The sequence below is a fragment of the Cnephaeus nilssonii genome (genome assembly GCF_951640355.1).
Source record: "Cnephaeus nilssonii genome assembly, chromosome: 11".
Taxonomy (NCBI): Eukaryota; Metazoa; Chordata; class Mammalia; order Chiroptera; family Vespertilionidae; genus Cnephaeus; species Cnephaeus nilssonii.
In genome coordinates, this window is record NC_137082.1 from 33465601 (window position 1) to 33479704 (window position 14104).

A 14104-nucleotide genomic window follows, 5' to 3' on the forward strand; every position below is an offset into this window, starting at 1 on the left:
TGGGTCCTCCTCTCCAGTAACCACCAAAACCAGAAAGAGCTGCTTCTTACCAACCCTCATGCCACCCGCCCCTACTCTAGCTGTGTGTCCTCTGGCAGGCAGCCTGCCCCGGGATTAAGTGAACTCGTGTATGCAAAAGGACAGGCACGAGGGAGGCATTTACCAGCTAGTATTTGTGAATAGGGAAGGGGGTGGGGGGGAGTTGGAGGAGGAAGAGGGGGCTCAGGGAGGAGAGTGGGGAGGGGAAGGGGATTCAAAGAGAAGGAGGGAGACCAAGGCTTGGGGAGAAATGGGGGGTGGGGGGGAGTGTCAGAGCAGCATTCAGAATTCAGCCCAGAGGACTGCACTTTTACCCAGGGCGGCAGGCTCCGCGGGCCCCAGGGGATGCAGAGGGCCTCCCACCCCTGTTTCCTGCTGGCCCCAGGCCCCTGGCAGCGTCCTGCGGCCCCACCTTTGCTCAGTAACTGGGAGGCACTCAGGAAAGCCGCTTCTGTGTCTCTTTAATACCCTGCAGGCCCGTCCAACCCCACTCCCTCCGCCTTTAAGAGGAGGGGCCGCGTGCCCCCGCCTCCAACCCAAGGCCTAAGGCACCAGGTGACTGCAGCAGGCTGGCCCAACGCAGAGAAGCCTAGACGGAGGAGGACGCGCTACCGCAGACAAGCAGGGCGGGCAGCGGGGGCAGGAGCAGGGATCGGGCCGCCGCGGGGCGCCCGCGGGCTCTGGGCCCTCCTGGAGGCCGTGGGAGGCCCAGACAGCCCCCCTCAGGGGACTCGTCAGGAGGAAGAGGGGCGGGATCCTCACTTGCCGCCTCGGCGGGACAGGCACCGCGGGAGGCAAGAGAAAGTCTGCTTGACGCGCGCCAGCAGCGGCAGCGGCCCGTGGGCCTCCCGGGGCGTCCGCGGCACCAGGCGCTGCAGGGTTCCCTCGGAGGCCGAGGACTGCGGCGCGGGGGAGGCGGCCGAGGTCGCGGAGCCCTGCCGGCAGCGCTTGCACAGCGGCAGCAGCAAGCGCATCTCCTCCTCGTCGCGGAACGGGCTCTCTCCGAAGCGCTCCTCCAGCTGCCGGCGAAGCTGGGGTGGGGATGTAGGGGTTCGGTCGGTGCCAGGCCGTCGGCCCGGTCCCCTCCCGGATCCTTAGAGCTTCTGCCCTTGGGCGAGCTTCCCACACCTCGCCAAGCCCCGCCCCTTCCCGAATGTCCCCTTAGCCTCCGTTCTGCGTTTCCATCCCCCTTACGGAGCCCCTCCATGAGTCCCTTCCCTCTCCCTGAACCCACTTTCCTTTAGGACACTCCATCTTCCAGACCTGCCAAAGTGACCCTCCATCAATCCCTCCCCCCTGCACAGAACACCACTCACACCGGGCCTCTTCTTTGCCTGCCTCTGTCCTAAAGCCTTGCAGACAGGCCTCTGGGTGCCAGCCTGCCACCTGCTGAGCGCCTTCCTGCACTTGCTGCTTCTCTCTCTCTGTCTCTCTTCCCCGGTTGTCCGGGAAGCCCCAGTCCCTGATATCTCCACGTGCCATCTGCCCATTGGGCAAAAGAGAAGGGACTGCTTTGGCCTCATCAAGGATCCAGGGGTAGAGTAGGAGGTGGACATTTCTCTCCAAAGGGGCCCAAACGCTCAAATGCCCTTCGGGTTCCAGGCAGGTAGAGCAGGTAGTTGTGGGACCTGATCAAATTGTCGGGTCCAGAGTCTGGCCCAAAGGCATTCAGATTCTAAATGAAACAGAAAACATCTAGCTCTCCAAACAAAATACACCCGGGGGCTATGTTAGCTCCAGGGCCATGCGTTTGAGACCCCAGAAAAATCTTCTGCCAGGTCTGAAGCAGAGGCTAAATTATTTGTTTGTTTGTTTGTTTGTTTTTGTTAATCCTCACCCGAGGATATTTTTTCCATTGATTCCTAGAGAGAGTGGAAGGGAAGAGGGGAAGAGAGGGAGAGAGAGAGAGAGAAACATCGATGTGAGAGACACACATCGATTGGTTGCCTCCCACATTCTCCCCGACTCGACCAGGGCCGGGGATCAAACCTACAACCCAGGTACATGCCCTTGACCAGTAATTGAGCCCACGACCCTTCAATCTATGGGCTGGTGTCCTAACCACTGAGCAACCCTGCCAGGGCTAAATTCTTTCCAATCAATGCTCAGCTCCAGTGGGAAGAGCCTCCCACCCTGCCCCAGCCCCTGCCCCAGTCCCTACCTTCCGAGAACTGCCCCAGCCAAACTCTTCAAGCTGCTGCCTAAAGCCTGGGTTGGGGTTAGCAATGGGCCGGGTGGACTTGATGGCTTCAAGCACTTCCCGCCAGCCTAGTCCCGTCACAGTCATCACATATGCTGTCACGATGGTGGTGCTTCGAGAGATGCCTGCAAAGCTGATTACCCCACCCCAAGCTTCAGGGAAGGCCCAGTCTTCTCTGTGCCCCCCAGATAACCCATCCCCACTTCCACTCTCCCACCCTTGCCTCCTGAGCTCCAACCACAAGGAACCTGCCAGGACCTATCTCCCCACCTCCAGGCCTTTGCCCATTCTGTTCCCTCTGCCTGGAGAATCCCCAGGCATTCCTCCACATTAAAGTCCTGAGTGAAACATCATTTCATTCATTCATTCAATAAACGTTTACTGATCCTCTGTTGTTTTTCAGATCCTGGGGATCTAGTGGGAAGTAAAACAGAGATGGTCTCTGTCATCCTGATACTTATAGTATGGTTGGCGGAGACAGACACTAACCAGGGAAACGATTTCAGGTGGTGACAATGAAGATGAGTCCAGGGGCTAGGAGATGGTATAGGAAGAGATATTAATCTAGTGGGGGGAGGGGAGGGGGAGGATGAGGGAAGCTGTTCCTAAGGAAGTGACACCAGGCTGAGTCTTGAATGGTATGTAGGAAGACCAGGAGATGGGAGCCTGGTGGGTTTGAAAAACAAGGAGATGGCCAGTGCATTTTGAGCGGGGGAAGGAGGGAGAGAGGGTGAGAGACAAGGCTGCAGGTAGCTCTTCCTGTGGCTGGGGCTCCAGCATAGGGTTAGTGCTCAGTGAGAAGTTATGAAATGAGTGACATATACTGGGCTAGGGGCTCCTGGGAAGACTTGGGGGTCCCGTCTCCCAGCCTGGGGTTCTCCACTACCCTGCACTACTATGGCTCAAATGCCTAGAGGGGAGGGGAGGGAGCTAGAACTATTGGTGGGTATTTGGTTACCTGCCCATGCTCACCTGTCCCTCCCAATAGCCCATCACGTCAGCATTCTTTCCCCCATTTCACAGATGAGGAAACTGAGTCTCAGGGAGAAACAGCTATTTGGCCGTGGCCTCCCAGCTGGTGAAGGACAGAGCCCCGATTTGAGCCCCCTTTCAGCTTCTATCAGATGGACGGTGGATGGTCAGCCATTGTGACAACTGGACAAGATTGCCACACGTTCCCCCTTCCCCATAGGATGAGTGTGTGTTCGGGGCAGAGGACAGCCACTTGCTTCCTTTCTCCCCGCTCCCCTCTTAACTCACCAGTGCACAAGGCAGTTCCCCCCGTTGAGGCGGCAACAGTGGATGAAGTTGATACATTCTTTGAAGTGCTTTTTGCTAGAAAAGAAAGCAACAGGGAGGGAGCACTGGGGGGGTGTCTCCCAGTTGTCCCCCTCCCCATTTATGGGATGGCAAGAGACAAAGAGCCTGGGGGTCCTTAGGTCAGCTAGTGCGTGCAGTGAGTAGGGGCCAATGCTGTCATTTGAGGTGGGGATGTGCGTGAAACAATAAAGAGAGGCCAGTCATGGCAGATCCCACTACAGAGGCCGGAGAACCTCCCCAATGTGTCCTGGGGACCCTGTTTTCACAGGGGAGGGAGAATCTTGATTTTTTAAGGAATGGGTGGGAGGAGACACAGGGGTCCCCTTGCTCTGGGGGTCTGCAATCACTGGGGACAGTGATGGTCTACAATGGGGCTGACAGCAAGATTCCAGAGGGGCAGGGGCGCCTTGTCTGGGCCCCTCCCAGGCTGGAGGCACTGCTGCTAACATGAACAAAAATCCTGGGTTCTGAGCCCCCATTATACTCCAGGCCTTATCCTAGAGCCTCAACCCACGCCATCTGATCTCGGAAAGCCTCCTTGATGCTGATCACACCCCCACTGTCCCTCTCAGAGAAGGGAAGTGATTTGTCCAAGGTCACACAGCAAGTAAATGGCAAAGCCTGGCCAGAACCCAGACATCTTAACTCCAAGGCCAGGAACCAGCTGAGCCTGACTTTCCAAATCCGCTGGTGCAGCTGATCCTGTGAGTTGGGGCACTCTCTCCAATTCACAGCAGAAGAGACTCAGCTCTGGGAGGTTAATGGTCTTGGTCAGGGGCCCAGACCAAGGCGTGGCTGAGACAGAGTCAAACTTGGGGCTGGGTGACCATCTGTGCTGGGGTCCCAGGACAGCTTTCTGGTCTGAGTCCTCTCTTTTCTCCCTCACACCACTTCCCATCCTCCCTCCCACCATCACAGGAGGCAGCTGTCTATCCGTCGGTCGGTCCATCCGGGGAACTTACATGGGTACCTCAGGGTTGTCGGCTACTGGGATGCGAAGGTAGGTTATGCCCTGAAAGTACAAAACACACACAGGCAGTGCGGGGGGGCGGGGGGCTTTTTTGCCCCCTCTTACCCCAGCCTGGGCCCCCAAGCACCTCCTGACCCCAGCCCAGTTCCTGCCCCTCTCTGGGCCACAGTTGTCCTCTCTGTTCAAAGAGGACCTCCCAGCTCTGACCATCAGTGATTCTAGAACCTTCTAAGAACCTGATAAAAAGGATCCAGGGACCTTTCTTTTAGCCAGGAAAGGGCCACTTAGAGTGACTCCCCTCCAAAGGAGGATTACAATATTACATAGTAAGAAGGGCACAGCAGATTTCATTTTCTTGAAAAGAAACAAAAATTATGAAAATAAGTTTACACTTCACGAATTGTGGTTATAAAATTTGTGCTAATTATTAAAATAATCAAGGAGTGTATTGTCACTAGTTTTCCTAACAAACTTGTTCCAGCATCCTTCACTTCATGCTTCACCTTCACACAAGTTCATAAAGATGATCTTTGCCCACATTCCAAGAACCTCATCACTTTTCTCAAGGACTTGTCTTAATTGTTGGATATTCAAATGGCTCTTTTCAGGTATCTGGCCCACCAATGGCCAGTGGCTAAGGGACCCCAGCCACATCCTCGTTTGTTAAAGGCTTCATGTGAGAGTACAGCTTTTCTCCAACTCACTTCCACCAAGGTCACTCCATCCTGCATCTTTTGCAAGGCTTGCAATTTCATTTGCAACACATTTGGCCTTGCATTTGCAGGGCATAATCAACCTCTGACTGGTAAATTCACTGATGGATGGAGCAGGAGAGACACTTGGGAGAAGAGGGGAGGGCTGTTGGAGCAGGGATTCATTTTACAAGCAGTCATTTCATTAGTAAATATATTCATGACTTCACAACCTTCCCCATGCAATCTGGTGACTGCGTACTCCAATTACTTCAAAACAAGCCTGCACTATAAAGCAAAATCAGACGCCATTGACCTGAAAAGTTCTTCTTTGAATGACACTGAGAATCATAGATTATTGGATGTTGCTCTCAGAAATAATCAAATCAGACACATGGGGAAACTAAGGCCCAGAGAGGGAAAGGATCCTGCCTAAGGTCACACAGCAAATCTGTGACAGAACCTGGTCTGAATCTCAGATCTTCAGAGCCCTTTCCCACCCCCAGTTCTTTACCTCCAGTGGGTGACTGAGACTAACAGATAAGGAGGAAGGGTCTCTGTTCATGCGATGAGTATGATTAACTTTGTATTATATCAGCTGTAAATTGTTAAGCACCTATTGTATGCCTTGCAACAATTCAGTGAGGTCAGTACTCTCATAAAATTCCCTTTACAGGTCAGACAACTGAGGTTCAGAGAGGTGACGTCCTACCAGTGGTCGGCAAAGCCAAATATCAACAGTACAATGATTGAAATTTCTTTTGAGAGCCAAATTTTTTAAACTTAAACTTCTAACGCCACTTCTTCAAAATAGACTCGCCCAGGCCGTGGTATTTTGTGGAAGAGCCACACTCAAGGGGCCAAAGAGCCACAGTTTGCCGACCACAGTCCTATACCCAAGGTTACAGAGAGAGTAAGTGAAGATGTGAACGCAGGCCTCCTGACTTCAGCACATGTGGTCTGGAGTTCCTGCTTTCCTCCTCTGGGTCAAAACACCCTCACCTCCTTTTCCCCAGGACTCGATAATTCCAGCACCAACTGCTCCGGTGGGAGCCATGCTTTACAGTGTGCCAGGCATCTTCACCATCCCACAGCCCATTTGCCCCCTCACAACAGCCCCCAGGGGCAGATAGGGCTGAGGGACCAGAGGCCCAGAGAGGCAAAGTCACAGCTCCAGGTCCCACAACGAAACACAGAGCCCAGAACCATCCATTTGGAGCCGTCTATTCAGCTGGGCAATGGGAAGCCCAGGTGGGGGCCGTGTTATGGCTCAGTGGAGGCATCTGGAGCCAGATGGCCTGTGTTCAAATTCTAGCTCAACTTCCTGGATGTGTGAATTTAGGCAAATTACTTTACCTCAGTTGGCAAATAGGGATGCTAATGTAAAAGAGGCTCGTTTTCAACCAAATGAGAGAGCATGGGTCAGGGGGTCAGGAAGGCAGTCAAGGACTGGCACATAGTAGGTACATGATAAATGGGCACCGGGGGGAGGGTGTCTAAAGCCCCCTCCCCAATCTATGCACAGCCCTGGGATGGGGGTAAGGAGTACCTGCATCAGAGGCTGAGGTGACTCATGAATGGAGATGATGTGTGTGATCTTATTCCGGCCCAGCTGATCCGGGTCTTTGGCATCTGAAAGAAACAGGAATCTTAAGCCAGTCTGGCAGGTATGACTTATGTGTTCCTGATGGCCAAGTGAGAGGCAACTCCCTGCCCAACTCTCCTTCTCACCGCACCCTCTCCGCCTTGGCGGACCCTCTGCCTGGTCCCGGCTCCTAGGCCACCTCCTGCTCCTGGCATAACAGGTCCTGCCACACCCCTAGGCTTCAGTCTTGTCTCTGGGGCACCCCCAAGTAACAGCCCAGCATCTCCCCCACCTTCCCCGTGCTATTCTTTCCATCGCAAACACCCTTTCCCGGCATAGCCTTGACCCAGTAATTCTGCTTCTAGGAATTTGGTCTATAGAAGGGTTTGTTCACATGAAGTTTTGTGTACAGAGGACGATATTCTCTTCAGTGCTGCTTATAACAGTAACAACACCAGAAATAGAAGTGGGAACAAACTAAATGTCCATCAAAAGGGAGCTGGGTAAAAAATGGCATATTCATACTTGAATACTATGCAGATCTGTGTGTGCTGATGTGCAAGGATGTCCACAATACATTATTAAATGGGAAATATAGGCGACAGAACAACATGCAGAATAGGTTTCCATTTTTGTTTTAAATCTGGTATCTGCATCGACAAAGAGATGAAACATGACCTGGGGGCAGGCCCACGCCCTATGCTATCAGAGGTCATTTCTAGGGGCTGGATTGCCAGTGTATACAGACCTTTTATAATCAAAGTATGCGACACATATCGCTTCTGTCCCCATTTGTCCACATCCTCACTCAACACATTTACTGAGTGCTCACTAAGTCCTGGCTTCTGCCCTCATGGGAATTTGGACCTTATTTAGCCAAATACTCAGAAAGCAATGTGGCATGTGCTGCTGAGGTAGCTCCAGGGAGGAGGGGGTCAGGGCTTCTGAGAGGGGGGCACCTTAGCCGTTGGGGGACAGGGTGATGGGGAAGGCCTATCCCAGTTCAGATGCCCCTCCCTCTCGGAAGCTGTCTCTGACTCTGCAGATGGAAGTGACTTTTCTCACTACGGGCCCCCCAAACCCTGGACCGGCCTGTCTCTGAACACAGGCCGGGGCAGGCGAGTGCCAAGGCCTTGGGGCAGAGTGGGCAGTGCTGACCAATGGAGTTCCTGAGGTAGAGCCCAGTCTCCAGGACTGCTGCCAACAGACCTCAACCCAGCACCTCAGGGTCAGCACCTTCAGAGGCGCTGGTCTGGTGCGGAGGGAGAGGCTAGGCTCCGAGCGCCTGCAGACTCGCCCAGCGTCCAGCCTTCTGAGCCCTTTGCCCTGGAGACACTTCCCCACCCACGTACCTACCCCTTCGTCCTCAAGAGCTCTTTCCCCCTCCCAGCCTGGCATCACTTCCCTGCCCCCAGCCCCATTCCTGAGCGCCTCCGAGGTGGGTGCTGTGGGCCAGAGCATGAATGGCAGGCATGGGCCTGGGGCAGGCAGAGTGCCATGGCCTCGGGGCAGAGTGGGCCGTGCTCACCAATGAAGTTTCCGAGGTAGAGTCCAGGAAGTACCTACAGGGGAGACAGGCAGGGTGAGCCGCAGGGTCAGCGGGGTAGGGGAGCGGGCCCTTCCCACCCCTGCAGCTGGGGCCCGCAGCCGCTCTCCATCCCATGAAGACTGTCTGAGCCTCAGGACAGAGGGGGGCCTGGACCCTGTGAGAGGGGTTGGGGAGGCACAAGGGGGCACAAAGCAGGCTGCCTGGGGTGGGGGTGGGAGGAAAGAGGAGGGAGGGCACGAAGACCAGGGAGAGGGAAGGGGGAGGTGGACTTGACAGGGTGAGTGGTCGGGAATTCTGAGGAGGAGGGAGTGGGAAGGCAGGGACAGGAGGAGGTAGAGAGTCCAGAGTCAGAGACAAGGGAGTCAGAGAGAGAGTCTAGGAGTGACAGGGAGCCACAGAGAGACACAGGGAGAAAGAGTCACAGAAAAGGCAGCTACAGAGACACCAGAGACAGACAGGAGAGAGAGAGAGAGAGAGAGAGACAGCCCCAGAGAGACAGCCCCAGAGAGACACACAGCGAAATACGATCTCAGAGTCACAGGGAGCAAGAGACAGAGACACAGAGAGACAGAGAGACTCGGCGGGAGCCAGAAGGTCAGAGGCGGGCAGAGCGACCCGGTCCTTGGCCGGGCGGGGGGCGAGCAGGCGCGGGCTGCGAGGTCCCGCCCACCTACCTTAGTCATGCCATTCCCCATGATCCCCGGGCCGGGGGGCCGGCCGCACCCCCAGCTGGCAGCCCCGAAAGCGCTCGGGTCACAGCTGCCGCGATGGCCCAGGCCCGGCGCCGGCTGCCTGGCGGGGAGCAGGGGGCCCGGCGTCCGCGGCCGCGCCCAGCCCGGCCCAGCCGCCGTCACCGCCCGCCGACCCCCGGCCAGGGAGGGAAACGATGGAGCCGCCGCCGCTGCCACCGCCGCAGGCTCCTCCTACCCCCTCGGTCATGTGGGGGCCCCTCCCGCGGGTCGCGGCGGGGGACTGGACAAAGCCCCAGTGTGCCGGGCCCCGGGCCCACGGGACAACGGCAGCTTGTTGGGGCCGCGTGGGGCCGAGGCCTCCGGAGGCGGGGAGGGGGGGGCGAGGCGCTCCCCCCACCCTGGCACCGTCAGGCTCGGGCCGGCGGGGGCGGGAGCCCGCAGCCAGGGGCTTGGAGACCCCGCCCCCAGCTCCGGCTCGGCCCCGACTTCCCAGCGGGCCCCGGGGCACAGCGCTTGGCTCCGTGGGCCTTGGTTTTCCCCCAGAAAAGTGATGGGGGCTGGACTCGGCTTGCTATGGGTCCCGTGTTCTTCAGATTCCGTTTGAGACGAGAGAAGTGGCCACTCCTTCCAACTGTAACCCTCGGTCCCGCCACACTCCCCATGCGGCATCCGAACAGCCGGCCATCCTCCTGCCCCACGCACACAGCCCTCTGTCTCCCACCCTTCAGTGCATTCATTCCCTGATTCATCCTCCATCCATTCATCCATCCTCCCATCGACCCTCCCATCTCTTCATCCCAGCTACTTGGACCTCTATGTGGAGGGCGCCATTTGGGTCAGTTCTGCTGGGACCAGGCACCTCTGTCCTCAGGGCCCCCAAGAAGTCAGAGGTGAATGGGAGGTGAGGGGAGGGTTGCAGCCCCCTGGGCCCTCGGAGGAAAGGAGACTACAACAGGATGTCGTTGGAGGCAAGAGTCCTGGAAAGTGGTTCTGGAGACCAAGGTTCCAGGCCCTACTCCCCTCTGGCCTGCTGGGTGGCCCTGGGAAAGCCCCCTTGGCGTCCCAGCCGCCCTTTCTGTGGGTCTCAGGGTGTTGAGGGGAGCCCTTCTGCTCCCAGGACCAAAGCTGGAGGATATGAAGTGACGGAGACCAGACACCTCCTAAGCGACTGAAATAGAAGCAGCGGAACCAGCTGTCCTCCCCCATCTATAGCAGCAGGTGACTGTGCGAGCAATGTCAGAACAGATAAGGGCAGAGGATTGAGGAACCTGTTGGAAATGCAATGGCTGGAGAAAAAGAAAACCGTTGCTTCTGTGTTTCTTGACTCCTCACATTCACAGCGTACACGGGGCTGCCTGTCTCAGCGCTCTCTGAGCCCAGAGTTCTCATGAAAACCAAATTATTCAACAATACTCACCGAGCACCTGCTGCATGGTAGGTACTGGGGACACATAGGTAGGAAAGGGAAACAGTTCCTATCTCCATTGGCTAACAGTCTAGAACAGTGCTGCCCAATAGAAATAGAACGTGAGTCATATGTGTAATTTAAAATGTTTTAGTATTTGTAATTTAAAATGTTTTAGTAGCCACATTAAAAATGTAGAAAGAAACAGGTTGTTAATGATGTTTGAACCCAATATAGCCAAAGTATTATTATTTCAACATGTAGTCAGTATTTTTAAATTATTAATGACATATTTTACATCTTTTTTTTTAATGGTATGAAGTCTTTAAAATTCAGCGTGTATTTTACACTCTGAGCACATCCCGATTCAAACCAGGCACATGTCAAACGCCTCATAGCCATATCTGTCTGCTAACTACAGATTGGACACCTCAGGTTTGGGAGGGTGTCCAAACAAAATAAGCAAGTAGACAAATAAAGCATTTATAAATGGTCACACTTTTCTGTGAAGGAAATGAAAGGGGGAAAAAACCTCTCTAAATAGGTGACATTAAAGTTGAGACCTGACATAGAAGAAGGACCCAGCTATTTAAAGATTAGAAAGAGATGTGGGGAGGGGGGAGCCGGGTCGGGGGGAGAGTAGAGAGATTTCCAGCAGGAAAAAACAGCATGTGGGGGGCCCAGCCAGCATGGCTCAGTGGTTGAGCATTGACCTTTGGACCAGGAGGTCACGCTGGATTCCCAGTCAGGGCACATGCCAGGTTGTGGCCTCAATCACCAGTCGGGGAGAGGGGGGTGCAGGAGGCAGCCAATCAATGATTCTCTCTCATCATTAATGTTTCTTTCTCTCTCCCTTCCTTTCTGAAATCAATAAAAAAAAAAAAGTTTTTAAAAAGGACAGCTTGGGCAAAGGCTCAGAGGTGGGAAAAGGTTGGCCTTTGGAAAGAGCCAGTGGAACTGGAGGGGAGGAAGCCAGAGGGAGGTGGTAAGAGTTAGGCTGAGAGGAGAGAAGAGGGGGAGTGTGCAGGATCATGTGTGGCCATATTGGGGGTTTAGGTTTTCTTTTCGGTATGATGGAAAGCCAATGGGGAGATGTAACTGGGGGAGCCATGTCACCTGATTTACATCTTAAGTCCATCACTTTGGCTCCTATCTGGAGTATGGATTAGAGAGCAAAGCAGAGAGGCCAGGAAGGAGGTTACTGTGGCCGCTCGGGCAAGAGATGATGGTTTTCCCACCTTAAATCACCACCTGTGCCACAGAAGTGAAAGCAGGGTTATTCATTCATTCAACAAATCCTTACTGGATGCCGGATTATAGATGAAAAAATTGCACCAAAGATATGCTGATATCTGACCTGAGTTCCCAGAATGCCCTACCCATGGATGACATAAAGAACTGCTGATAAATGGGCCTGAAGACTAGTCCCTCACCACGGCCCTGGCCTTAGCAGCTCTGTGAACCTGGGCAGGCAACCCAATTCTCCCGGGTCTGTTTCCTCATCCATAAAGGCAAAATTATAACAGTCTTTTGAACACCTACTTGGTTGTTGGGAAAATAATCAAGTCACATGTACAAAAGAACTCTCTATTGGGTTAAAAGATCTGGAAACAAACAAACATCCAGATATACTTATTAGATTGAACACATTTAATAACTATTAACTGTTTATCCTTTGAAAGTGTTAAGTTGTTGCAAAGCCCAATTTGCTGTAAATAAGTCATGAAGTGATTGTTTTATACTAGTAAAGCCAATAATAAAAAGATACTAAAATGCAGGCCTCATCTTTTCATTTCCTTGCTAAAAACCCTTCAGTGGCACATTATGGTAGAAAAAATAATGGATCCCCCAAAGATGTCCATGCTCTAATTCCTAGAAATTGTGACTATGTTATGTTACATGGGAAGGGAGAATTAAGGCTACAGACGCAATTGAGGTTGCTAATCAGCTGACCATGGGATGGAAAGATTATCCTGGACTATTTGGGTGGGCCCAATGTAATTACAAGGGTCCTTATAACTGAAAGAGGGAGGTAGGGGAATAAGGGTGAGAGGGTATGTGATGACAAGAGCAGAGGAATGGTATGATTGCTGGCTTTGAAGATGGAAGGGGGCCATAAGCCAAGAAATGCAGGTGGAAAAGCAAGGAAACCAATTCTCTCCAAAGCCTTCAGAAGGAACCCAGCCCTGCCGCCACCTTAACTTTAGTTTAGAGAGACACATTTCAGGCTTCTGACCTCAACACTGTAAACGAATACATTTTATATTGTTTTAAGTCACGTTGTTTGTGGTAATTACAGCAGCAATAGGAACCTAATGCATTCACCAATACCCCTAGGAAAAAGTCCAACCTGCTTAGCATAGCACACAAGGTCTTGTGGAATCTGGCTCATGTCACTGTGACCTTGAGCAAAGTTCTTAATTTCTATGGGTTGTTTCCTCATCTGTAAAATGGGAAGGAAAAAAAAATCCCTCTCGGTCTGTAATGAGATTATGAGAGGACACATTTAAGGTGCCTAATAGAGACACTGGCACACCATTATAATTATCATGGAGCAATTGGCAGGGAGTTAGGAGGCCTGGGCTCTATTCCCCTTGTTAGGGCTCGGTTTCCAATCTGTAGAAAAGGAAAGGAACATATACAGGTTTAGCATCTTCATCTCTCCCCTCTTCTCCTCTCTTTCCTGGCTCTGCTTTTCCTTCCTCAAACAGGCTTCCCTCTCTCTGACTTCTCATTTTGCACAGGCTATTCCCTCTGCCTGGAATGCTCTTCCCATCCCCTTCTCCAGGCTAACTCCCATTTCCTCCCAGCAGTCTTTGCTGGACCCAGTTAGAATCGGTTAGACCCCACTGTCATGTGTTCCCAAAGCATCCTAAGCTTCCTCTATGGTAGTACTGATTTTCGGTCATTACTATGGCTTGTGTGTTTTTCGTTTGGGAAAAAAACAACAACAACCCAAAAACAAACAAATCCAGATAAGAATACTTTGACCTATTTGCTCCAAGTGTGTTGTTTAAATAAAACAAAACGTTGCAAGTAAACTTGAAGTAGTTGACATTCCCTTTCCTCTCTCCTCTTTCCCAGAGGCAGCCACTATTGTGAATTTGGTGTGTAGTTTATCAGTCCACATTTTAATTTTTTAAATACCTATACACCCATAAATATATAGAATATGCTTTTATATGTGTTTATAATTAATACAAATTGTAACCTTTAAAATATTTATCATTCTACAACTTTGTTTTATTCACTCAAAAATAGGTCTGGAGGATATTTTCTTATTGATATAACCTGAATCTTACATTTTTATCACTATGTAATATTTTGTTATTAGAATATACCCCATTTTATTCATCTATCACCCTAGTAATGGACATTTAGTTTCTATTAATTTTCCACTATGATAAAGAATGTTGCAAAGAACATCTTTATACATATGACCTATGAGAATTTCTTTAGAAAAGGTTGTCAACTTGCACTTTTGTGGCAAAATGATAGGTAGTCCATGGGTTGTATAGCTGTATTTGGAGAGCTGACAGCCAATAGCATAGAGTTGGTGCTTAAGTACTGAAATCAGTGTGTGTGCATTTTCAACTTTACAAAATATTGCCAAATGCCTTCCAAAGTGTGAGTATACCAGTAGCATATAAAG

The 14104-nt window shown here is 52.2% G+C and overlaps 1 protein-coding gene across 2 annotated transcripts; it reads right to left on the bottom strand.

Annotated features, from left to right (window-relative positions):
* Positions 1-229: 229 nt before the first annotated feature.
* DUSP15 (dual specificity phosphatase 15) lies at positions 230-9526 on the bottom strand. 2 transcript variants are annotated; one of them, XM_079784135.1, is made up of 8 exons: positions 9030-9526; positions 8335-8368; positions 6771-6853; positions 4522-4571; positions 3500-3574; positions 2201-2372; positions 1877-1901; positions 230-1070 (listed from the first exon to the last, which is right to left on the bottom strand). In XM_079784135.1, exons 1-8 carry the CDS (start codon positions 9048-9050, stop codon positions 583-585), a joined length of 948 nt encoding a protein of 315 aa, XP_079640261.1. In that variant the 5' UTR covers positions 9051-9526; the 3' UTR covers positions 230-582. The 2 variants fall into 2 exon arrangements, with proteins under 2 accessions (XP_079640261.1, XP_079640262.1); XM_079784136.1 differs by lacking the exon at positions 1877-1901 and having other exon boundaries at positions 649-1070; positions 9030-9522.
* Between the last annotated feature and the right edge of the window lie 4578 nt (positions 9527-14104).

What these genes read in the sequence shown, in the direction of transcription:
- DUSP15 (XM_079784135.1), bottom strand. Translation starts at nt 9,050, where the DNA reads ATGGGGAATGGCATGACTAAG. An exon ending in CTACCTCGGAAACTTCATTG is followed by an intron (nt 6,854 to 8,334) that starts GTGAGCACGGCC and finishes TGTTTCTTTCAG; the next exon opens with ATGCCAAAGACCCGGATCAG. An exon ending in GACAACCCTGAGGTACCCAT is followed by an intron (nt 3,575 to 4,521) that starts GTAAGTTCCCCG and finishes TTTCTTTTCTAG; the next exon opens with CAAAAAGCACTTCAAAGAAT.